The sequence below is a fragment of the Grammomys surdaster genome, unplaced genomic scaffold (assembly GCF_004785775.1).
Source record: "Grammomys surdaster isolate TR1022 unplaced genomic scaffold, NIH_TR_1.0 185, whole genome shotgun sequence".
NCBI classification, from domain to species: domain Eukaryota; kingdom Metazoa; phylum Chordata; class Mammalia; order Rodentia; family Muridae; genus Grammomys; species Grammomys surdaster.
In genome coordinates, this window is record NW_021604630.1 from 1,642,648 (window position 1) to 1,668,916 (window position 26,269).

General features: G+C 40.9%; 1 protein-coding gene and 1 pseudogene across 1 annotated transcript in view; one reads left to right on the forward strand and one right to left on the reverse strand.

Moving 5' to 3' along the window:
* LOC114621951 (A disintegrin and metallopeptidase domain 3-like) overlaps positions 1 to 26,269 on the reverse strand; it is a 53,587-nt gene that overhangs the window by 2,268 nt on the left and 25,050 nt on the right. The window contains exons 12-20 of the mRNA XM_028768297.1: positions 24,209 to 24,398; positions 18,847 to 18,945; positions 16,902 to 17,097; positions 16,395 to 16,482; positions 15,939 to 16,125; positions 11,408 to 11,494; positions 9,903 to 10,017; positions 6,741 to 6,906; positions 1,693 to 1,740 (exon numbers count right to left, since the gene is read on the reverse strand). Coding sequence (XP_028624130.1) covers positions 1,701 to 1,740; positions 6,741 to 6,906; positions 9,903 to 10,017; positions 11,408 to 11,494; positions 15,939 to 16,125; positions 16,395 to 16,482; positions 16,902 to 17,097; positions 18,847 to 18,945; positions 24,209 to 24,398 — 1,168 coding nt within the window. The 3' untranslated portion in view covers positions 1,693 to 1,700. The remainder of the gene's footprint in view (positions 1 to 1,692; positions 1,741 to 6,740; positions 6,907 to 9,902; positions 10,018 to 11,407; positions 11,495 to 15,938; positions 16,126 to 16,394; positions 16,483 to 16,901; positions 17,098 to 18,846; positions 18,946 to 24,208; positions 24,399 to 26,269) is intronic.
* Positions 1,797 to 1,921, forward strand: LOC114621996 (annotated as a pseudogene).

Below are 26,269 nucleotides of genomic sequence, written 5' to 3' on the forward strand. Positions count from 1 at the left end.
ACCACCTCACCACCCCACCACCTCACCACCCCACCCACCAACACCTACCTAGATCGCCACTCAGATACCAAACTTGGTCTTAGCATACGTGGCACTTTATCATTAAGAAAGTGTCTCTATCCATTTGGTTCTTGTTTGTTGCTTTTGGGTTTTGCTGGTGTTGGTGGTGACTGGTGGTGGTGGTGGTGGTGGTGTGTGTTGGTACTGGGAATCAAGCCTAGTGCTTCATGCATGCTGGGCATACCCTATACTTTTGAGCTACACAAAAGTTATGTAATAACCTTGCTTCCCGATGTATGTCAATAAACATTATCTATCCGTTTTTCTTAAGGAAATACATTCACTGTCAACATTTCTCCATGAACTATTCTTAACCACCCCTGGTCTGGAATGCTAAGGTAGCCTCTACACTTCTGTCTCTACTGTAGTACTGTGTTCACAAGCTGAAGTCAAGCAAGAGAACCAGCTCTGGGTATTTAAAGCAGAAGTTTGGATTCTAAGATAGTCTTGCCTTTATTCAGAGTGAGAGAGAAGTAGCCTCCAAGGAGCTACTGAGATTTTCTTCTCTGGTCTTAGCAGTCCTACCTGCAGTGTGTTTCCCAATTCTGTCATCTAAACTGCCAGTAGCCAATCAACTTGGCTTACTTTGTCATTTGGGGTATCCATGTGTCGGAAAGCTAGCCCCCTTGAAATATGCACACAGATAATTCTGCTGGCTGGATGCCCACGGAACACGCACACAGGCAGTAGGCGTTCTATCAGTACCTCTGATGCAATCTGAGGATCTGGTGTGAACATGCTATCGAGATAAGGGCAAGGGGGTTGGCGCTGAGATATTTACACTTTCAAGTAAGAACCCTGCAGCCCACTCGGTCTCCCACCCCAGTGTTAAGTGACAGCTGAGGCTACAGCTATCTGCTGACTCAGCAAGCAGACTGAGACATCAGATATGTAGTTGGATGGATGCTTTGTTCACCTTTTCAATTTCTCCACCTGCTCAAGTGTAGCATATAGAATGTCTTCAGTTTTACACAAACGAGTAAAAATGTGGTATGCTATACACAGATACCTCTATTATCTTGATGATAAAGAATTATCTTTCTGTTTTGAAAGAAAGTTGTGTCCTTACCATCTTCCCTGGTCCTCCATCACCATAAATTCCACCCTTCATTTTTGGGTATATTGTGAGGCATGTGTGTCAAGTTGGTTCTGACAGCATGAACATGAAAGGCACGCCTAAGTAAAGCTACACAGTTTACTGACACTCCGTAAGCACCAGGCATTGTTACGACTTCCTGTATCCACTCCCTCCTTTCTAAGGCAAGGTAACAAATTCCCTTAGAGTCTCAGTAAAGAAGAAGAGTGTGTAGGACAACCTCCTGTACACTTCCAAACTGGGCCCTTAAATGAAGAGGTGTGCTCGTTTGTAAGTACTGTAAGAAAATATTGAAAATTCCTTTCAAGAGGTTTTTTATATGGGTCTGATTACTAGCAGTTTTACATGAGGATTTCCAAACGAACGCAAAACAAAACCAATAGCAAGTGCTTTCTGCTGGCCGTGCTGCAGCGTGTGAAACCAGCCATGAGGGCTCTGCGTGAGGAAATGCAAAAGCATCTATGAACTCATGCTGAGGGGGCTGTTCGCCGAGTACAGTTACAACATTTTATCAGCAATTTGATGTTTTCAGTCACCTTTGGCTCTATGACTGCTTGCTGTCGTTACCGCCTTCTGATAGTGATCTGTACAAAAGAGAAAGGATTCTTTTCAGGATTAATTTGTCGTAAGGAAAAATCACCAGGCCCCTAGAGGCATGGCAAGTGTGCCTGCTGTGTCACATGTGTGTCAGTAGGTGGCAGAGAGGAAAGGGGCTACATCTATGCTCAGTGTAGCCTATGAACATCTGAATCATTCCCTACCATTCCCTGAAAAACAAAACAAAAACAACAATAACAACAAACAAGCCCTGAGACAACCACCAGTCCAATGCCCCTCAGGCTCTCAGGCTGGGAAGTGAGCCAGAGACTTAGAAGATCCCTACCTGGGACCACTGTGGGCTCTGGGCAGGGAGTGAGCTCTAGACAGACAACCCTGAGATGGCCACCAGTCTGGCACTGTGTAGGCCTAGGGGCATTCGGGCAGACCTTGCCCAAGATGACCTCTGAGCGGTGTCATAATGTGTGAGCGGGATATAGCACTCCTGAGACCACTCCTGAGACCACTCCTGAGAAGAGCCCAGACACTCAGAGACCCTTGGGCACCACTAAGAGGAGCAAGTAAGTTGTGGAGAAATGGAAGAGAAAGGGAAACAGAAGGATGGGGGCACAATGAAGAGAAGCAGAACTGGAGTCTTGAGGGTCGTGAGGAACAGCCTGACGTGAGGAGCTGGTGATGCCACCTGGGACCATGGTGGGGTTCTGGCCTGTGTTGCCACTGGAGACCACCTCTGGGTCCATAGCTCTGCAGCAGCAGGAGTCTGTTACCACCAAAGGCCAGGCAGATATGTTGAAGTCTGAGAGCTGTGCAAAACTAGCCCCATCCCTTGCCTGGGCATTATGGGAGAGCTGGCCCTGGAGATGTGCCAGCAGAAGAACTGACCCCACCCCTAGCCAGATGCAGTACTTGGGAGAAAGCCCCCACCCCAACCCCCTCCAGCAGGTAGTGGGAGTCGCAGGTGAGCTGGCCCCAAGGCTATGACTATGGCAGGGCTGGCCCTGCCACTCACCTTCTGTGTGATGGAATGGACTAGGGAAAGATGCCCTTCTCCCTTGCCACCCATGGCAGGTGGGAGAGTTAGCCCCAGAGTCATGAAAGTGGGAGAACTGGCCCAGCCCCTCACTGGCTGCAACACTTGACAGAGTGGACCCAGCTGGCCCTGAGGACGTAGGTGTGGTTGAACCAGCTGGTGGTATGTGCGTGGGAGAGCTGGCAGGCTGGCCAGCTCAAATACCTCTCAGGCCTGGATTGAGGGTTTTGAATCAGCCTACCCCAACATCTACCCCATCAGTGAACTGCTGGAGTGCATGAAGGGGGCGGGCCCTACAGATCCCAAACTACAGGCTCTCCATGACACAGGGCAACATCTGGATATCCGAGAGGAGTCCCAGTGAGGTCCCAGTACTGATAGAGTAGCAGAAGCCAGAGGCCTCGCACCGGACCAATGAGTCACTGCAATGAACATTTGTAAGAAAAGAAGTATATGGAGAAAACGGGAGACGGCTGGACACACTGTCACACACTACAGCTTCCACAGTGAGATTTTTTTTTTTTCTGCTGGGGACCAGGTTGCAAGGGTGGAAGGCAGGTTTGAGAGGAGGAGATAAGTGGAATCGGGGTGCATATTGGGAAACTCACAAAGAACCAATAAAAAGTTGAAAAAAAGAAAAGAAAAATTACAAAAAAAATGTCAAAAGTCAGATTTATGCTAAATGATCATTGCTATGTATCAATACCTTCTTTGCAGTGATAGACAATCGTCAAGCATGTCAGTGTTTGGTCTTTCCAAATTCTATCTAACCTTCAAAGACAAAGTGCCTTTCTGAGTTTTAGTTATGTTTTTGGATTTCAAAAGAAACAGTTCCCTTTCCCCCTCTATCTTGTCTACATGAAAATTAGGAGGAGATATTAAAATGTCTATCAAGGCAGTTGTTACTATTCATACACATTTACATATTCATCTTCGTCTTAGCCCTCTCCAGTTTTGTTTCCGTCAAGTAAGAATGAATAATTACTTATAGTACCTTTATTAATGATGCTTCTTATAAGAGCCTTCAACTACATTTACCAACATTAGTGGGACAGCAGGGCCTCTTGATTGCTCGTGAGACACTGAGGTAACACACTAGGCATGCCATTATAGTGGTCAAGGTCCTCCTGGGACGCACATGGCAGCTTCTTGCTTGAACAGCTAAGGAGGCATCATTAACCAGGTGACTTCTAAGTGATTTTGCATACTTACTTGCTGCTCCCCCCTGGGGAGAATTTGACCTAAAAGGTTGTGGCCATGGATAGGCACTTGGTAATCTGTTAGAATTTGAAAAACAGATGGAAAGATTGACCAATATGCTGGTCAAGGGAGTCAGTCCACAGCAGTTGCCGTTCATGGAGTGTTGAGGGCCACACTTGCATGCCTCGGCTCTGTTTCAACTTGCTGGCCTGAAACCACGTATATTTGCTGATTTGACATGGTTTTATAATTATTTTTTAAAAACCATGATTCCTTAGTGTGACAGATCTCCCAAAAGTCAAAATTTCTGCTAACTATCCAGATTTTCCCCAAATGTCCAAACAGTACAGGGATATGCCATTGGTCATTTAATCTGATGACCCGAAAACATTCTGATTAATCATTTTATAGACTTCTACACAAATCATCAGGAGGATCACTGCCCTGGATTTAACTAGTTCCTGCCACACCCTTGATAACAGTTGCCTCTTCTGAGAACTAGAGATGGTACTGGAAATTCAGCATCATTGTACTCTTACAGAACGGGACTACAGACTCCCTGTTTACCCGTGCTTTCAGAATTCCACTTTCCCTAAGTCCCCACTAAACAAAGCATGGCTTCCACCACTGTTAGGACTGAAACAAAAACTGTTCAACACCTTAATTGCAGTTCAGATAGTACTCAAAGTTCTAGCCAGAGCGATTAGACAACAGAAGGAGGTCAAAGGGATACAAATTGGAAAGGAAGAAGTCAAAATATCACTATTTACAGGTGATATGATAGTATACTTAAGTAACCCCAAAATTCTATCAGAGAACTCCTAAACCTGATAAACAACTTCAACAAAATGGCAAGATGTAAAATTAACTCAAACAAATCAGCAGCCTTTCTCTACTCAAAGGATAAACAGGCTGAGAAAGAAATTAAAGAAATGACACCCTTCACAATAGTCACAAATAATATAAAATATCTTGGTGTGATGCTAACCAAGCAAGTGAAAGATCTGTATGACAAGAACTTCAAGTCTCTGAAGAAAGAAATCAAAGACCTCAGAAGATGGAAAGGACTCCCATGCTCATGGTTTGGCAGGATTAATAGAGTAAAAATGGCCATCTTGTCAAAAGCAATTTGCAAATTCAATACAATCCCCATCAAAATTCCAACTCAATTCTTCATAGAGTTAAAAAGAGCAATTTGCAAATTCATTTGAAATAACAAAAAAGACCAGGATATCGAAAACTATTCTCAACAATAAAAGAACTTCTGGGGGACTCATCATCCCTGACCTCAAGCAGTATTACAGAGCAATAGTGATAAAAACTGTATGGTACAGGTACATACAATGGAATAGAATTGAAGACACAGAAATGAACCCACATACCTATGGTCACTTGATTTTGACAAAGGAGCTAAAACCATCCAGTGGGGAAAAGAGACAGCATTTTCAACAAATGGTGCTGGCTCAGCTGGCAGTCAGCATGTAGGAGAATGCAAATTGGTCCATTCTTATCTTCTTGTACAAAGCTCAAGTCCAAGTGGATCAAGGACCTTTACGTAAAACCAGATACACTGAATCTAACAGAAGAGAAAATGGAGAAGAGCCACATGGGCACAGGGGAAAATTTCCTGAACAGGATACCAATGGCTTATGTTCTAAGATCAACAACAGACAAATGGGACCTCATAAAATTGCAATGCTTCTGTAAGGCAAAGGACACTGTCAATAGAACAAAACAAGAACCAATAGATTGGGAAAAGATCTTTACCAGTTCTACATCTGATAAAGGGCTAATATCCAATATATACAAAGAACTCAAGAAATAAGACTCCAGAGAACCAAATAAACCTATTAAAAATGGGGTACAGAGCTAAACGAAGAATTCTCAACTGAGGAAACTTGAATGGCCAAGAAACACCTAAAGAAATGTTCAACATCCTTAGTCATTAGGGAAATGCAATCAAAAGAACCATAAGAATCTACCTCACACCAGTCAGAATGGCTAAGATCAAAACTCAGGTGACAGCAGATGCTGGCGAGGATGCGGAGAAAGAGGAACACTCTTCCATTGTTGGTGGGATTGCAAGCTGGTACAACCACTCTGGAAATCAGTCTGGCAGTTCCTCAGAAAATTGGACATAGTACTACCTGAGGACCCACCTATACCACTCCTGAGCATATATCCAAAAGATGCTCCAACATATAAGGACACATGCTCAACTATGTTCATAGCAGCCTTATTTATAATAGCCAGAAGCTGGAAAGAGCCCAGATGTCCTTCCACAGAGGGGTGGATACAGAAAATGTGGTACATTTACACAATGACATACTACTCAGCTATTAAAAACAATGACTTCATGAAATTTACAGGCAAATGGATGGAACTAGAAAGTATATCATCCTGAGTGAGGTAACCCAGTCACAAAAGACCACACATGGTATGCATTCACTGATAAGTGGATATTAGCCCAAAAGCTCGGAATACCTAATATACAATTCACAGACCACGTGAAGCTCAAGAAGATGGAAGACCAAAGTATGGGTGCTTCAATCCTTCCCAGAGTACATTTTTAAAAAAGATTTATTTATTTTTGTATGTGAATATACTGTAGCTATCTTCAGACACATCAGAAGAGGGCATTGGATCTCATTACAAATGGTTGTGAGCCACCATGTGGTTGCTGGGAATTGAACTTAGAACCTCTGGAAGAGCAGTCCATGTACTTAATGCTGAGCCATCTCTCCAGCCTCCCTACCCCCCCCACAGTGCATTTTTAATATTAATACATTTACTTACCCTCTGCTTAATGCTTCCTCTCGGTGCTCGAATACCTTTGAGATGTTTCGTTTAACAACCATAATGGCTGTCACAATGAGGAAAGGCAGGAAAACATAGAAACTGATCAAAAGCCCCTTTTTATACTGAGTGCCACGTTGCTTGACAATCAGAGGTGTGCTTTTCTCTGAAAATGCAAAAGTGTCATTTAGCTTTTCAAAAACCATGATTGAAGCAGAACAGTGATTTGAATTATTATTATTATTACCCACTGTGATGTCTTGGTTTCAGCATTTATATACTGTGAGTTAATTTTGAATTAACTTCTATATACACTATACAAACATTCTTTTGCACAGAACTATTTGGTCTCTGAAGCCAGAGAGGTAAAATTAGGTATTTTAACAAGAAAAGGATGTTGCCTGAATCTGCTTTTATTACATTTTGTTGATTTAAAAATCTCCACTCTTGCATTGAACCATTTTTAGTTTTAAACTGATTCCGCTGTTTTACAATTGTTCTCTTTCTGGATATTCAACTACACCCAACTACTTCACTTTTCTACACATTCTCTCTTTCATAACTCACAACCCTTTTTCTTCACCTGCTATTCTATTTACTTCTTAATATTTTTTATGTAGCTTTAATAATTCTAAAACTCCATGTACTCTAACAGTAACTCACTCATTATTCAATTTCCTTCCTCTACTTCTTTCTTTGCCTAAATAATGACGCATACTTCTTCTATATTCTACCCTCAGTAACTTAGACCATAGGAAGTACTATACTATCTTTGTACCTTTGTTCACCCAAAGTTGGTAGAGGTGAATAGAAGATTGTTTATAATTAACTGACTTTTACTGTATCTTTATTAGTGGGCATATCCATCAACTGTGGTTACTACTGTACTTGATATTCTACTCTGACTTGTATTAGAAATCTCACCTGGAACCCTGAAGGCTTGGTTGCAGAGCTCAACTCCCAAGAAAGGAACAATGTTTCCCCCTCACTAAAACCTATCCTCACATGAACACTGCAAACATTGCAACTGATAGAATATGGGTGATCTTAAAACTTCAAATCAGAGGCCTAAATCCAGATGCCTAAGTCTCAACACAGACTTGGAAGGAAACATGAAAAATCCAGGTGTAAAAAAAAAAATCATATTACTAATTCCATAGTGATGGATTTTGATGAGAGTGCTTTAGAGAAACTCCCAGGGAGACAATTCGACAAAAGAAGAAAACTGAAAATCCAAGGATGCCCAGTGAAATCAAAGTGACAGGATAAGGGGCTGAAGCATTCCCAGCCTTAAATGGGACATTTATAGCAAGCTCCTGCCCCAAACCCCCAGAAAAAACAGGTCAGGAAGGATGTAAGAGCCAGAGGATGGAAAGGCTGGCTGTGAAATGCTGACTTCTGGGCATGGCATAAGGGTGACACTCAAAAATTCACCGTAACCATGGTTACCTGAGCAACACCTGTGTGAGGTCAGTCAATATTCCAGCAGTCAGTGCTTCCTGTATTCAGTTGTTTATAAGAGAGAGGGGGAGGCATGAAAGTTGGATGGAAACTGTAGGTGAATGTGAGCAAAACCACTGCATACCTGTATGAAACTATCAAAGAATAAATAAAATGCATCTAAAAGGAAGAGAAAAAAATCTCATTTAGGCAAAACAAAAACCAGCATAGGTAGCATTGGTAGGTAAAGACAGGTACATCCCTGCCAGCTAGCCTGGATAAAATGGAGAGCTCCAGGTTCAGTGACCATTTCCATCTCAAAAAATAAGGTAGACACCAACAAAGGACGATGCCCAAGGTCCTGCTCCAGCCTTTGAATGCATGTTCACAGACATGTGCATGCACACATGCACACACATGCACACACACACACACACACACACACACACAGAGACATTACATACAGTTTTTAAAAAATGAAAGACATCAAAAGTCTTTGGTACTTAAAGTCTTGCATCTTTAAGAAATTTTTATCTGGATATCTATAGCCTTAAGTAATTAAGAATTAGAGAAAAACAAAATCAGTGAGAATAAGATTAGGGCTGCTAAATCCAGAAATGAAACTGGTATAAATTAAATGAAAATCACAGAGATTAAGGTAACTATTAATACATTAGAATATTAAAACTATAATACAGGATATTAGCAACATATATAAATTCCATTAATATAATTATTTCAATGAAATGTTACCTTAAATTAAGAAAATAAATCTTTCTCTAGTATCATCTATTAAGAAAATACCTAAAATTCTATTCAATAGGGTTGAGGGAACACATTTTAACAGCTCTCTTGAAAAACTTTTCTTACTTTAACCTTCCAGGCTGTAGTTCCTTTGCTCTAAGCTCCTAGCTTGTTATTTACACTGATAGTAATTAATAAGATTGATACACTGACACACTTGATGCCCTACATGCTGTCACCAATTTGTAACTGTATAAAACAGAACTGACAGAATCAAATGGGCAGTGGCTGTTCAGGACTTCTACCAAATGTATTTAAAAATGGTTAGTGGCGTATGATATTTATAAGCTGAGGGTATAGAAGATTTGGGTGCTTTCTACATTTAAATAGAACAATTAATTTTAAACATGCCAGAACTAGAGAGATGGCTCAGTGGTTATGCATTTGCTGTTCTCTCGAACCTGAATTCGCTTCTTAACACCAACACTGAATCACTCAAATTAGGTCTCTATCTCCAGCTCCAAGGAATCCAATTTCTTCTTCCGGCTAACTCAGTCATCCTCAAACTTGTCTCCCTGCTCCCCGCCCCCCCACCACCACCACACACACATTTTTTAAAGATGCAACTCAGTTCTAAACCAGCACATTCTCATATATAACTAACTCCCTTGGGAAATGCAGACTACAGTAGGTTATTGTCTTTTCTGAAACCTGTGTCTACACAGAAAACTATACTGTGGGTATAGAAATGTTCTGAAAGCCATGATAAAATGAGAGAAGGGAGCTTTGTTAAGGCCCCACTTCTAGATTAGATTTAACATAGCTACACATGGTCCTGTAAATTTAAATAGAGTTAAACAAAATAGAAATATTTAACCTTTCAATTTCACTTCTTAAATGCCAAGTCTTCAACGACCACAGTGACCAGTGGAGATGGCATATACTTCTACACATACAGACCCTACTCTGGATACTAACCGAAGGGCAGCCAAAATCCATCATCCATGCTTCCTCCTGGAGAGGAAGGTGTCATGTCACACTCTGGAGGAGCATAGCCAGATTCACACTGACAGTTCTGTCGTTCATTGCAAATCTAAAACCAAATCCAAATGAAAACTGAAATATAGATATATGGATATTCATTACCCACAGCTAGGATCTATAATTATTCAAATTCAGCTTAAGCAGTAGTTTTAATGTGAAGGTAAAAAGGATAAATGTCCAGTTACTATGCTTGCCTATCTTTTTGCCGGTCACATTTCTAAATAGAAGTTAAAACGTTCTTGGTATAATTGAAATGAGTTGCTAGAAAGATATAGCAACTATGAAGTTAGAGAATATAAAATAGCAATTATAATTCATCATTAATTTATACTAACAATAGAAACAGCTGTGGTGAGAGAAAATTTCTATGGATAGAAGATCAAAGGAAACACCTCTAATAAGCCAGGGGCCGGAGGCAAACAGTACCACTCATACAGAAGGCTACAAAGACTCTTGCAAAAATAAAAAGGAGGGTCATGACCAGCAGAGGGACTCTAGAGTCAGCCCCACAGAAAGGTAGATGAGTTAAGCTAGGTGAATTCTGACTCATTTGCTATAAAAAAAAAAAAAAAAGTCCAGGCTACAACAAAGATTCAGGAGACACATTTTAATCAAACACATGCTGGGAAAATTTCCAAACTTCTATAACTCAGGCCACAACTTCACAACAGCTGAACGGGCTGGGGTGTCAAAATACCAGGGGTAGGGAGGACAGGGAGAGATAAGAACGGAAACAATAACGGCTAAATGATAACCGTTAACAATGGATTCAACATGTTGGAAGAGATTAAATAGCCTCCCCAGAATATGAGGAAATGCAAGCTCTAAGGCATGCTGCGGGCACAAAACTTCTCGGAGCCTATTGTTTTAATCATTAGATTTCCTTGCTTAAAATTTGGGAAAATAGAGTAATTTGAATGTACAATGATGCCTGTTTTTTTTTTCTTTCTTTCAGAAATCCTTTGAAAGGTCACCAGTGTGGAAATCCATGAGAATAGCACAGATCACTCACTAGAGGAATGAGCTGAGGTCGTCAGAAGACAAACCCAAGCTGAGTACATTGGAACTCAGATTTCTTAAGTGTCAGATGAGAAGTAATGTACATATTACACCTACATTCCCAGAAATGCGTGGGGGCAGCACCTGTGTATGATGCCTGATAATACACGGTTACACTTTAATAGTCACGCATTGTGATACCATCTCGCTCGCTCCTTTGGTGTGTCATACAAGGCTCATGCAGCTGGTCTATAGCAGGCTCATAGTGCCCACAAATCATGTACATTTGTATAAGTAGCATAGTCTATGTTCCTTAGTTAGCTGAAATTTTCTAAAGGGAATTTCCACACCAAATAATTCTGAACCTGGCTATTCTTGAAAACATTTACTGATGTGAATTGAAACAATCATATTAAATGAAGAATAAAATGGTTACCTACCCCTTGTGATTGGCATTTGACCCAGTAATCACACTCCCTAGTTCCCCTCAGGACGTGCACACGTAAGCATTCCCCTCTGTAACAAACCTGAAAAGGCATATTTAAAGCTAAAAATGCTAATGTAAGCAAGCACAGAAACTTTAAATACAATACAAGGTCTAGCTGAAAAGTTCTTTTTGCTGCAAAAAGTACGTACAGGGACAGTGTATGCTTAATGGGTTAATTTGCATTCCATAACATCTAGAAAAAAGGGCATGTCTGCCTTCTTCATAGGGTTTGCATTTTGAAAGTGAGGTACAGTTGGGCTTTGTTGTTGTTGTTGTTGTTGCTTTTGTTTGTTTTGTTCTGTTTTTTTTTTCTCGAAGCAACAGTACTATCCACACTCACGATGATGGACTGACAGGAGAGCAAACACAGCTAACAACAGAGATCTCTGATCAGCTTTTTCCTGCCTTTTTCCTTTTTCCTACATCTCTCGGCTTAGCAGGGTGACCTGGAGTGAGCTGTGGAATCCCTCCACAGATCAGTTTACATCACCCCTGAATTCAGGACTTGTATCTAACCTAACAGGCTAGGGGGATACAATATCTTCTTGGGACGCAAATGAACAACAGTAACATTTGCTGTGTGGTGAATACCCAGTAGGTATGTGAGCCGTGCATGAGTGTCATTATTCCTCCGCTCAAAGTCAAACCATTTGAATGTCTTTTGACCCATTCTCTAAGACAGGCTGCTCACTTCTCTTAGATTGTCTGAAGGAGTAGTTTACATGGGATCAATGGTCTTTATTGGTGAGCTAAATCGAGACATGATTAATTAGAAAGTTTAAGCAAAAGGTAAAATCTGAGCCAGGCAAGTCCATAGCAGAAGTGATTCAGAGGCTGCACAGAAGAAGCTCTTACAGGCGGATGCGGAAGAATGGGAAGAGGAACACTGGGTTTGGTAGGCTGAAGGTCTCTATTTTCAGTATTTGTTTTATGCTTTGGGATGTTAGGCAAGCTCACTGCTTCTCCTTGCTTTACCTTAAATTTCTATCACATGCACTCATTAAAAACAAATACCTCAAAGTCATATTTTGCTTGTTTTCTCACTTAGAATGCCACTTAGAAGCCTTAACTGGTTTTGTATTCTTGGGAACTCTTTTATTTTTTATTTTTAAAAATTCATTTTTTTAGCTACTTTAAATCCTAAGTATGGTTCCCCTCGAACCCCTCCTCACCACCACCCCCCACACTTCCCTCCCATGGACTCCTCCTCTGTTTCTCTTCAGAAAAGGGGAGGCCTCCCATGGATATCCATCAGCCCTGACATTTCAAGTTACAGTAAGAACAGGAGCATCCTCTCCTATTGAGGCTAGACCAGGCAGCCCAGGAGGAAGTGCTCCCAAAGGCAGGCAACAGAGTCCAAGACGGCCTCTGCTCCCACTGTCAGGAATCACACATGAAGACCAAGCTACACAACTGTAACATACGTGCATATGTATGGCCTAGGTCAGTCCCATGCAGGTTCCGTGGTTGGCAATTAGGTCTCTGTGAGCCCCTGTGGGTCCAGGTTAGTTGATTCTGTAGAATTTTTGTGGTGTTCTTGACCCATCTCCTGTAATTCTTCCTTCCGCTCTTGTGCAAGATTCCCTGAGCTCTGCCTAGTGTTTGGCTGTGGGTGTCTGCTTGGTTTCCTCAGACTCTCATTTTACACTGCATGTAGACGTTCGCGTAAGTTCTAGTCTCTCTGGTATTTTCAAACATTCTGACGCCAATTTGAGGTACCCCACAAATCCATTAAATTCTGACCTTACATCTGTGGATGAGAACTCTTGGAAAGAAGCATATATGCAGAGCCTGCTTGGCTGACCGGAGCTGCAGTCATGTAGAGACCTTGACATGTTACAGTCCAAGATCCTAATTACCTTATCTTGGGCTGGCTTTACCTTGTCTATCCCTGTGTTGGAACTAGTATCCTGTGATGAATAGATAAAGCTCCTTGGAAATAATTAACTTAGCAGACCATCTGCTCCCACCTCACAGCTACAAATCTCTCTGACGTACCTACCCACCAATTCCCTTAATTACTTTGTTCTGTTGCTATGAAACTGCTTCTGCATGGGGACATCGTGGAACCTGAGGTAACTCTGGGTTTCCTGAGGCTGTAGTCACTCAAAGTGACTATAAATAAACGATTTCTTATTCCATATGAAGTGAAAGCTTGTTTGTGTGTGTGTGTGTGTGTGTGTGTGTGTGTGAGAGAGAGAGAGAGAGAGAGAGAGAGAGAGAGAGAGAGAGAGAGAAGATATTATAGGAAGAGTTGTTAATGCTCCTACATAGACAGGTAGGCAGAACAACATCAATATGGTGGGCCTCTGAGGAAAGTTCAGACCTTTGCTCCAGAGACAGACAACATGGGGGTCTCTGAAGATAATCAGGGGCCTGTGTGGCAGAGGAGACTCTTCCTATACCCTTTGAGGGTGGGCAGAGGTTATACAGTAAAGTCCTGGGGCCAGGATCTCTGATTCTCAGGCAGGGGAAGGGGTGGAGAACAAGATGAGCCTTCAGCTTGGGAACCTACAGTGTCCCAAGAAGGTACCTGTCAGGGAGAGCAGATGCCTGGGGCTGAGGCTGGATGCTAATGTTATGTTCTTACCATACCTACTTGCAGATGCCGATCGATCGTAAGTCCCAGGTAACAGTGCTTCCAGCCCACTGCATTTAGAGGTGAGTTCCCCCAGATCCCTCCTGAGCTCAGGCCAGCATGGGTGGCTCAAAGACCTCAGGACAATCAATTTGCTTGTATTATCAAGGAAAGTCAATAGTTCAGGCACAGACCAATATGGGGCTTTGCGAGTAAATAATTTGTAGAAAGGTAAGAAAATTCCTACTCTGCCTGGGGAGTATAACCTCTCAAGTAAAGGTTTTATGTTTGCACACAGTTAGATGGAACAGTCTTTGTCCAAGAGTGTTCTCCAGCTCCTTCTCCTTCCAGAAAGCCAATAGGGAATCCATCCCTTGATCAATAATGGCTCACTTAGTCAGCATTGTAACTAATCCTGTCCTGAGGCAGGGAGGTCTGCTGCTCAGTCACTCTACTCCAGGAAGGAAATAAGTAAAAGATTCAGGCGAGATTGAAGGGGTTAAATATAAGCCACAAAAGAAACCCCCACCATTCTGGGATGTAACAGATATGCCACAACATAAGGCCAAAGACCAAACATTCTCTTCATATTTAATTTTTCATTTTTGGGGGGTATTTATAACTTCATATTTAGAGTCAACACTTTCAGCTTTTAAAGGTGCATTCATACCAGGCTGCTCCTTTAGGATTCTTTGCTTCTTTTTATTTTAACCTTTTCTATTTTAAGTATATTGCTAATTTACGTTTTCCTCTTGGTTTTTTGTTTCTTAAAACACAGTCAATATGCATACACAAACTGTCACAGTGAAGTCATTATTTTATAAGATTATTATGGGTTAAAAACACTTTTAAAGAAATCTGTAGTCTATTTTTCATCAAAATGCCCACTAATTATGTATTTTTGCCACTGTATAACACTTTTTTTAACTTTACCGAAATGTCCAGATGTATCTGCTAGATGATTTACCAGGGAAGAGGGCAGACTGAGAAAAAGAGGACTTGTGGAAATATGTTCTAGTATGTGTAAAGGGCAAGTCCCAGAGGGACCAAGTGTGTGTGTGTGTGTGTGTGTGTGTGTGTGTGTGTGTGTGTGTGTCTGTGTGTGTGTGTAGTTCAGCAGGGAGAAGGTTGCAGACTTCTTGATGACTTTCTATGTGAATATTTAGGTTACTTATCAGTTTTTTTTTTAAGAAGCCTCAGCCAAATTGCCTATACATTTGCTTTAAGGCATTACAATTACCTATCTGAATCTTTTATTAGACTTTCTGAAATTTTCATCTGAAAGAAAAAAAATGAAACTTAAACCTTATGTCTTATTAGTGTATCGTATAGAAGGGAAATTATCTTTACAATAATATTGTGTTTGGGAGTATTAGGGGATTGTGAAAATATAAAAATACATGATTTTATTAATAAGAAATCATAAATTATCTTTGTTAATTACTGCACGACTAAACCCTTGGCTCTTTAATTCCTCTTTAATATTTGTCACATTATTCTGAAAATCTTACATTTTGGTGACATTTTGTTGCAACTTTTGTTTTGTATGGGTTTTTTTTTGATACTTTTTGTTTGTAGTTTATATAAATTGTTGCAGACTAGGGCTTAGCCTAAGAAGGACAGGTAGACTCTCAAGTGTGAGAAAACAAGTTTCAGTATCAATAACCAAATTCCTAAATATTAACACAATGAAAGTTTCTTTGACCCTTGGCAACTCTGCTTAGCATGCAAGCAAATGGGTATTATTATGATATCTTTACAGTTATTCACTATTATGCCTTGTAATTGTGATGTAGCAAGAGACATTGTGAATGATCTCATATTCTTGTATGTCCACACTTATAGGCGTTCATAAATCCATTATAGACACAGCACATAAACATCAAGTAAAGGGCTGCTTACCTACCTGGCCACTACCACAAATAGTACCATCACGGACATATGTGTCGTCCTTAACTCCAGCGTCTGTCACTCTTAAATGTGCAGATACACACACGTGGCCTCCCAAGTAAGTATACTGAACATCATATTTCAACGTCTGTATGGGTTCTGCAAAGTTCCAGAAACAAACTGCTTTTCCACAAAATAAAGAACTGGAAATAGGAGGCAGAAAAGTTACATATTGTCAGTTGGCCGTCTTCTCCGTGAGATCAATTATAACTCAACATATATAGCTCAGTACATATGTATGTAACTAAAGTGATATGTAATTTAAAGTGTTAAGGCAGAACGTAATATAGTAAGCTGTGGAGAACATATACCTATTCCAACAGGCAACACCTGATCTGCAGGTAAGCACAGGTACACCTCTTTGTACTATACACAACACACACGATAAATGGACAACTTGATGCATGTGTACCTGTAACTACAGCGCCCGTGACAGTTCCCAAATTTGTCATTTTGCAGATTCACTTCTTGGGCACACAAATAATTAGGACCCTTAGCATCTGAAAGAAAAAAAAAAGAATTTCAAGTTTCTCATGCTAAAGGCAAAAACATAATTTACAATTTATACTGAGACAGTTGGTGGCTTCTAGTATAAATAGGAACAGTGGGCAAGAATCAATTTAAAAACTACTCAGGAAAAAAAAAATTCTGTTAAGGAAAATTGTTGAAAAAGTCGCCCTCTCTCTATCTGAAGCCACACACTGACTCTCTACCTTTCTCCTGTCAATGGCCTTGGCCTTGACTTATATCCTATGTGGCCTTCAGTCTTTTCCTTTTTGATTTGCTTTCATTTGGTTTTCAAATGTAGTTGTAGATCAACATTTTAGAATAAGGCTACAGGATAAATTTGTAGCTTTAAAATAATGGCAATTTACCACCTCCTTCTCCCCCCCCTCAAAAAAAAAGACACATTTCTTACATTTTCCAAATAAATCTGTACACTGCCTATCTAGGTCTTGGCAAATCCCACCATAGCAAAAGGCAGTATAGTTGTTGCAAGGCTCCAGGTCTGCAGCCTTTATATCAGCTACACAGTGTTCAGATACTCCATTGCAGAACTCTGGGAAATCACACATGTCTGTACTTTTCCTGCATAGGCGTCCTCTTTCTGCTATCTGAGGGACAAAAAGCAAACTATCTTTGGTTAGGGTCACTCAGTTATCTTCCTGGAAGTTAGGCAAGAGAGAGTTTCTCTATTCCTTTGAAAGATTGCATAATACTACAGACTAAAGTCAGTTAGGGAAAAAAAAAAACAGAAAGACGCAGCAAGATATCTTATAACATAGGGACAAAGCTTGTTGGAGACTGTAAAAACAAACAAACAAACAAACAGCAGACTTCTACTAGACACCACTATTCTATTACATCTTGAGAATTTATTATCTTCCCTTCTCTATATTCCGTGGGACATAATTACAATATGGTACCAGTTGTTTTCCAAGTGGTCTGAAAGAGTGTCTCAGCATTGGTTACAAACTTCTTAGTCACTAGTTGCTGTAGATAAAGCAGTTGGTCCTGTTGATGTCCTTTCAAAGCTTTGCACTTGGAGTTGTGTCTAAACTGAAAGTGTTAAGGAAAATGTTTGGATCAAATCTCTCAATTTTGAACAAGGCCTGGTGGAAGAGCTTGAAGATTTGCAAGAATACAGAGACAAGAATGGGGTCTTCTACACTCGGGGTAGATAAAAATGAAAAGAAAATGAGCAACACCTGTGCCCAAAGCTCTACGTCTAGTCAGTCATATTGGGCAAAATCAGTATGTGTGCAGACAACCTGTTTCATTGTTGTTGAAGCTCTCCTTAACGCCCAGTATGCTGCGTCTTCACCACAGAAAGTACAGAGAACTAGCTCGACTTGGCGGTAAAAGTCAAAGACAGGGGCTCTAGCAGGAGAACAATAATCAGACATGAAAGCCCTGCCTAGGTGGGCCTCTCCATTCAGGCACTTTGAAAGCAATCTTTGGTTCTAGCCATCAGTTCTCAGAGAAGACAGCCTACCAGAGCCGCACTTCCATGTCAATCCCGCTGCGTGCCGCTGGCTCCTCTGGTTTCCAGGATGAGATCTGTTATTGCTGCTTGTCAGATGAACCCTGTTCGCTTTCATTTGATTGCATGTCATTTGATCCTAAAGAACTACATTCAGACATGACTAAGAAAAATCCCTGTCGCAGTAGTTTTGAACAACACTGCAAACTACCGCTGGAGAGATCTTTGGGACTGATTGGAACATATGGAAGAAAGCGGAGGGCAGAAAGAGACCCACTGACAGGATGAAATCAAAGATAAGAGTGGAAATTAGAAAATGTCCTTAATATCTACCCCATCGAGAAAAATGTTCTCCAAATCAAAAAAAAAATCTCCAAATGGCCATCTTCTAATTTTTAAGACTTAGACCAAAAGAAAGCACTCCAAAGAGAATCCGAATTAAAACATTTGAAAAATTCTTCCAGAAGCTAGAGGAGAAGTACACCAAAGACTCCTGTTGAGATAATTTTTTTTCCATGCTATGTGAAGCTGTGTCACTGTCCTTCCTCACCTGCCTAAAGTCACCTTCTGCTTGGTTTAACAATGAGCTCAACGGCCAATAGCCGGGCAGGGGAAGGTAGGCGGGACATCTGCAGAGATGGGAACTCTGGGAAACAGTCAGAGGCAAGAGATTCTCCAGAGGGGATGTAGCAAGTCATGTGGCAGAACATATATTAAAACAGGTTAATTTAAGTTATACGACTTAGTTGAGAACGAACCTAAGCAAACGCCTTAAGCATTCATAATTATTATAAAGTCTCCGTGTCATTAATCGGGAGAAAGCCGGTCAAGAATGTCATGGTATAGACTCCCGAAAGGTACTTCTGTGTTTCAGACGTACCTTACACGTTCTTTTGTCACAGCACGGCCCTGAGCCGCACTCTGCAGCACCAATCAGAGTACAGTCTTTAAAGTTACAGCATTTTTTATGAAGACAGTTCTAGAGAAGAAAATATAATCAAGGTAAACGTAGGCGTTAGAAATCATATATGTGATTTTTTTTTTAATCTCTTCAAAGTACAGTTGAGGGCTTCTCAATCTTCATTAGTTTCCAAACATCCCCTAATAGCCACAGCCCTGCCAACAACAGATCATCCTAAAAAATAAAAAATAAAAAATCTGGCTTCAGAAAACTATAGTTGAGCAAACAGTTTCTACTACCTGTCAACACTGTGGCCAATTATCACTGCATAGCGCACTGCACACTGGTGTTAGTAGTGAGCCTCCCATCAGCTAGGTAAGTGTGTGTGTGTGTGTGTGTGTGTGTGTGTGTGTGTGTAGCCCTGCCAGTAGGACAGCTACATTTCCCCAGTCCTGGCTAAGTCTAGCCTCCTGTGTTTTCTTCTTCTTCTTTTCTTCCAATTTCTTTAAATAAACCACATGGCTACAACCATTTTTACAACCTTTACATTCAAACTGATCAAATCAAACCCCAAATACCTCCTTTGTGAAACTTATACACATTAATTATCTCCCCTTCTGGAAACACCCCAGGAACAGGCACTTGACAGTCGGGACCTACCAGCGGGGAAAGAGACATCCAGTAGTGTTCAAGGTCCCTGGTCCCACTGTTTTGGTCCCTGTCTTGCCTTTTCCTATAGAGAGCAAAATGGAGTCCCTAAACACTCTTTTCTCACCTCTCACTTCTCAACCAGCTGTAGTGCTCGCTTGGGTCACTTGGGGCCATAAGAGATAAAAACTTCATGCAGGAATAGGAAGAGGGCATACGATGCCATTAACATCCAAAGGTTTGTACTATTGCAGAATATAAATTAAACTTATAAAGCACGTGATAAATTGCTTCTTCCTAAAGGAGCCGGGGTACTTTAATTCGGAAAGGATAGTCTTTCCAACAAATGGCCCTAAAATAACTGGATATCCAGCAGGAAAACAGATGACCTGACTCTGAAAGCTTTCATTTATTCAAAGCTGCAGTGCAGTACATGGTGATAGGCGGTAGTGTGATTGTCATCAAATTGCTGAAGAAGTTTACAATTGATGTTTGATATGCTAAATCCATTATCCTGAAGGACAGAAAAACAATTCCTGGACTACTTTCCCCAAACTTACTGGATAATTCTAATACCTGTAGATTGATATCACTCAATTATCTTTAATACACGTTCTCTTATCTTGTAGAACACTTCCTACACAGGAAGGCTGGGACTGCAATAGCAACTAATTACTTTAAAGTATGCTACTTTACAAGTTTTCTAATGCACACATAGAAGTTCAAGTGGAGTTATACTGTACAGAAGGCTAATGCCTCTCTCACATGCCTCAGGTTTTCAAACAAGAAGTTCAGGTGCCAGGTGTGGAATAACTCCCCTTTGAGATCTTGATCATTGGTCAATGGTTCTTATAGCATTCCCCCAAAACATACAGGTCAGGGCCATTGGTCTGAATTATCCAATAGAACCTGATGGAACAACCCTGTTCCTGAAGACATCACATACTTTCGTCCGAAGCCATGGAGAAATCAAGCTAGTATTGACCTAGAAGTGTCCTCACTACTGGCTAGCTTTCATAGTATGGGAAGGCGCTGTACGGGTGCTAAGGTGTCATCAGGAGTCTTACCTGTGAAACCCAGAAGCTCAAACAACATTTGGCCTGGTAAGAAATATACAGTGCCACGAATGGTACAGGGGTAACCAGCTACTTCCTGATGGGGGCTATGCCTGGTACTGTAACTGGAGCCAAGAACTCATGACTGGGCATGAGAAAGAACCTATGACTGCCATTTTGTCATTTTGGATATACTATCAAACTATCTTCTAAATATTTATCTTTCTAACTCTTTTTTCTTCTTTTTGCATGTGCTTTTGTTTTCTTGATTTGTGGGGAGGTTTTGATGTTGTACTGGGTTTTTATTTCTTTCTAAAGTTGGGTAGCTTGGGATAGAGAGGGGAACTGGACCAGAAGTTCTCAACCTGGGAATCACAGCCCTTTTGGGATTCAAAGGACCCTTTCACAGGATCACCTAAGACTATCAGAAAACACAGATGTTTTACATTATGATTCTTAACAGTAGCAAAATTACAATTATGAAGTAATTATGCAAATAATTTTATGGTTGGAGCTCACCACAACATGAGGAACTGACTGTATTAAAGGCTTCCAGCGTTAGAAAGATTGAGAACCACTGATCTGGGGTTGGGGGTGGGGGCTGAGAATATGATCAAAATATATTTGAATTTGAATTTTTTAATAATGAAAAATAAGATAATAACATAAGTCCCCAAATAATGTTTTGAAAGATAAAAATATTAATTCTGAGATTCTAATATAATTAAAACATTTCTCCTTTCCCCTTACTCCTTTCCAGCACTCCCATATAACTCTCCTTGAGCTCTGTCAGCCTCATGCTCTCTTTTTAATTGTTATTACATGCATATATATGCATGTATATACATGCATGTGTATATACATATATATACATATACATATATACACATATGTACATATGACATGCTCAAGCCTATGTGGTATTTCTTGCACATATGTCTTCAGGGCTGGACATTGGTGTTGGATCATCAGTTGCTGTGCTTCCCTGGGAAATGCTGTTTTCTCCCATCCTCAGCATTCCTTAGTTATATATAGGTCTCTGTGTAGGGCTGAGGCCTCACAGTCTTTTCCCCTTTCACTTTAACACGTTCGTTGGTGTCTTCCTTGATCAGCAAGTGTTTAGGCAGTCAAGTTGGTGAGATTTTACATGTACAACTCCTGATATTATTAGGGGACGCAGTTTCACAGCAGACTCCCTGATCTTCTGACTCTCTGTCTTTCCCACCTCTCTTCCATGATGCTCCCTCAGCCTTGGGCGTGGGAGTGTTTTCTAGATGCGGCCTTTGGAGCCATTGGGACTGGCCTCAACAACTCTGCGCTGATTGATTGTGAGCAAATCTAGACCCAGAGAGATAGACATCACAGGTTCTCCAAATCTTCAGGTGTGAATAGAGAACCTGGCGTAACTGCAGAAACCAGGTAAGTAAAATGGGGCCGTGGACAAGACAGGGGAGATGGAGAGCAATAGAGTGTGGAATAGCAAGGTGCTAGTGACCTAATACGGAAAATAAGAAAGAGAAAGGACGTAAATACAGGAGGGAAGAAGGTAAGATAACCATAAGGAAGTCTGCAGAAACTACAACTAATCACCCTATTAACTACTTATCTAAAAAAAAAAAACCCACCTTAATAAACATAATTCTATGTATAAATATACATATATAGATTTAATGAATTTTTCTCATCTGGGCTGACAGTGCTCTCTAAAAGAACTAAAGACGACCTAACAATAACCCCAGTACCAGACACAAAAGGCTTGCTTTTGAGTTATTGACCAGGACTGTCCAAGAGATTCCTAAGGCATCCAGCTCATTGCTGCTGTTCTTGGTTGCCTCCTGGAGGTGGAAGGTAAGCCCCTATTGTTCGAGATACTACCATGCACTTTAGAAACAGAGCCCAGAGACTCATGAGTAGGAACTGACTTGAACACCTTTAATCTTAATGCTGCCGAAGCAGAGGCAGGCGGATCTCTATGACTTTGAGGCCAGTCTAGATGACAAGAGTTGAGTTCCAGGACAGCCAGAGACATAGTGAGAACCTAGCTCAAAAGAAAAAATAAATCTCTGGTTGTACTGCATCTCTCAGCTCTCTAGCACGTTCTCTGTAAATGTCAATTACGCTCCGTAGAGTATCAGCGTGATCAGATGTTTCAAGGGGGTTCATTCCATAAAGATATTGAACAAATCCATTTAAAGGTGACAGCAATGAGTTTCAATGCCAAAGACTTTGGTCAGTCTTCAAAACTGAGGGGTAAACCACAGGTTGTGGGTAGCTTAAGTTATCTGATTTGATTTATATTGCCTTCCAGGTTTCCACTCTAGTTTCTCCACAATAAGCTGCAACTTATTTTATTCTGTTAAACAAACAAACAACAGAAGCCTAGTTTAGAGTCTATTTTTGTGACAGAGAAATGCACTTTGGCCATTCACAAGTTGGCAGCAGACGAGATTGTGTCAATGTTAGTGTTATTGGATAATTAAGTGTGGGTTTCAGCTCCAGTGACTTCTGAGCCCCACTCCTATCTTCTCTGTATGGTTGCTCGCTTGCATGGATGGGTAGCATTCTCCAAAACCCTGATAGCTCAGAACACTCCCTGACTCACTGGCTGCTCTTTTCCCAAGTAATCTCTGACCAAATCGAATGCATGTGAAGTTCTTCTAAGAAACATAAAAAAATATTTCAAGAGTCAAGTACAAATTTTAAAAGGAAAATAAACCAAACTTCACCGGGTCTCATCGCAAAAGATGACTAACGGTCTTCAAAGCTGGTAATCAAAGATATCCACACTGACAAGCAGAGAGACAACTGAGGTGGAGTGTTTTCCCAGACGAAAAGGCAGACATTCCATTCTTCATTACCAAGACATATTGTAAAGATATATCAATATATCCTTACCAAGATATATAGAAATAATCAACAGGGGGTTGGTAACATTATACCAAGTACTAAAGGGGAAACATTTGGGGTTCTATTTGTGGCTCTGATGGAATGGAGTAAGAAGGAAGGAAGGAATCACCGGGAACCCATGTGCCAGCCACGTTATGTATGCTATTGAGGATAAAGATGAAAAAATGCTGAATGTTAGGAATAATCCCACTTGTGAAGTTTCACAAGTTAATATAAATGATATTTCGTGAACCAATGGAGGCATCCCAATTGAGAATGCCGCTGGTGTTCACGGTCTGGCTACTAATGGTAATACAATTTATCTTTCCCCATAGTTTAACATTTTCAAATTCAAAACTAGTCAGTTACTATGTGCCACAAACCCTCACCACCCCTGTGTGCCGTGAAACTTCATTAAGGTAACTTCAGATACTAGCACATTTCTAAAACTTCTTGAAACAAAAAACTAACAAACTCACTCATAAGGTCAGCTACAGACAACGTTTTGTCATTGTTTTGAGACAGTCTTCCCAATTCTGAATTCTGAAATTCTCCATTCTCTTGCCTGGATGCTTGGATTTTTCAGGCAAATGCATGACCATTCCCAGCTCTCTTCCTTAGATAATACAATTGCCCATCATCTTTAAGAAACGATGCTCCCGCCTTTCTATTATGTATAAATATGCAGAACCATAGGGATACGTGTACATAGAACACAGGTTGTTGGAGAGCTGTAAAAGTTTCTGGCTAACCTTTTCTGCGCCACAGTCACATTGCTCTGGCGGCTCCAATACGCGGTTACCACAAAGTGAACCAGATTGGGGCAGGGCAACCGCTTCGGTCTCTGGTGTATTCCGAAGGCAGTCTAACTCAGGCTGTGAAGCCAACTGCTTGAATTCATCCACGCTGCAACTGCTAAAAACCTTTATGCCTTGGGAACGTCTGAAAATAAATTAATGTTCTTCAGACAAATGAAATGCAACTGCTACCCAAAAACATTCATGAAGTATATGAATCTTTGAATACTCACCTTAAAGGAGAGCCAAGAAGAGGGGGGGGGTTATGGCTAGGTTAATGCAGGTCATAACCAAAGTCATACATTCATTTCTATTGCTAATTGTTAGAATCAATATACAGAAAATAGAGGGCACTGGAGTGGGAGACACCTCGGCTTCAGGAGCACAAAAGCTCTGCATTAGTTTCTGCATAATTATTACCCTTAAAAGCTCCCATGGCTAGTAAGAACACATAAGGGGAAAAATGGAAATTGTCAAAGATGATTCTATCATTGGTGATGAAAGTCATATAATACTTTCACGCCAAGGAAAGCAAACATCCTTTGATTCCTTTTATATTTTCGTACACACACAAACATACATATATGTGTATGTATATATACGTCTGTGTGTGTGTGTGTGTGTGTGTGTGTATCCCTGTCCTTCTTTAAGAGTTATCTTCTCTATTACCCAAGCTGACCTCCTGGCCTCAACTGACTCTCATGCCCAGCCTCCAAAGTCTTCATGTTTCCAACCCCATTACCGATATTTCTATACATTTAAGAGCAGAGAGTTGAGTGAGTTTGGGTTGAATTTTGTGAGCACCTCAAACTTATCTCAGTGATGCAAATATCATCTGAGAACCAATTTTCCTTTTTAAAAATAATAACCGTGGGCTGGCAAGAATGCTTAGCAGGTAAGAGTGCCTGTCCTACCCATATGATGCAGACAGAGAAATGACTCCCAAAAGCTATCCTCTGACCTCTACACAATGCACGTGCTTGTATAAGAATACAATCTTGTAACAAGAAAACAATAAGATGGTGGCACTTTGTCCTGACATGCTTTATCCTAGGTGTCCTACATAGACATGACCTTGGTGTGAGCTCACTATGGGTTTCTGGAAAAACTAAAGCACTGGCCTTTGATTGTCTTGGTTTTGTTAATGTTTTGTGATCTTGAACAGCTCTATTAGCTGTACTACAGTTGTTTTGTCCAATGCCCTTTCCTTTCCTCTGAGACACAGAAAATTGTGAGTAGGTCAAGCGTCTGGGTGATGTGAGCACAGACAGGCCATTCTTTTCATTTCACTGTGACCTAAACGTTGGTACCATCAACTAGATGAAGTCATTTGTGGAAAAAAAGCCACACTGGCCAAGGCATTCATTCAATTTGGTATATTTTCCTCCTTGGTTTATAAATGTTTAGGGAGAAACTCATTTTAATGTAAATAGCCCATTGATGGCTGTAATTTTTAACTTTCGTCGTATTTGTTGACATGATGGCATTAGCATGAAATCATTTTCTTCATTCCTTTGGTGGCATGCAATCTATTCCTAGCATAGATAGCATTGTTTGCAGTTGAAGGAAGAATTTTCAGAATGTCTCAGGATGCTTGTGTGGCTTTGCCCAGGTTCAGGAAGTGGACAATAGCTTTTATGGCCCTCTGGTGAGCCCAAAACTTTCTGAGGCTCATTTTTATTTTCTCACCTTTGGCCCTGAAATCAACCATTACTGCTTTTGAAAGACAAGAAACTTCATAGCTCATATAGGCGATTTGGGATCTTGTTGTTAGATTTCCTTCGAATGCCCAAAGCCACCCGATTAGATGAAGACATGTTTACAGTACCTTTGATCTCACCAGCCGGCTGCCTCCTCATCCCTTGCAACAAGGGAGGCAGACACATGAGCAGTGTGTATGTGTTGTATACATGTGTGTACTGCTGCATGTGCCTGTATATACACATGGGGAAGCCAGGGGAAGCCTTCCTGTCTCTTCCTCCAATGGTTCCCACCTCATTGCTCAAACATGGTCTC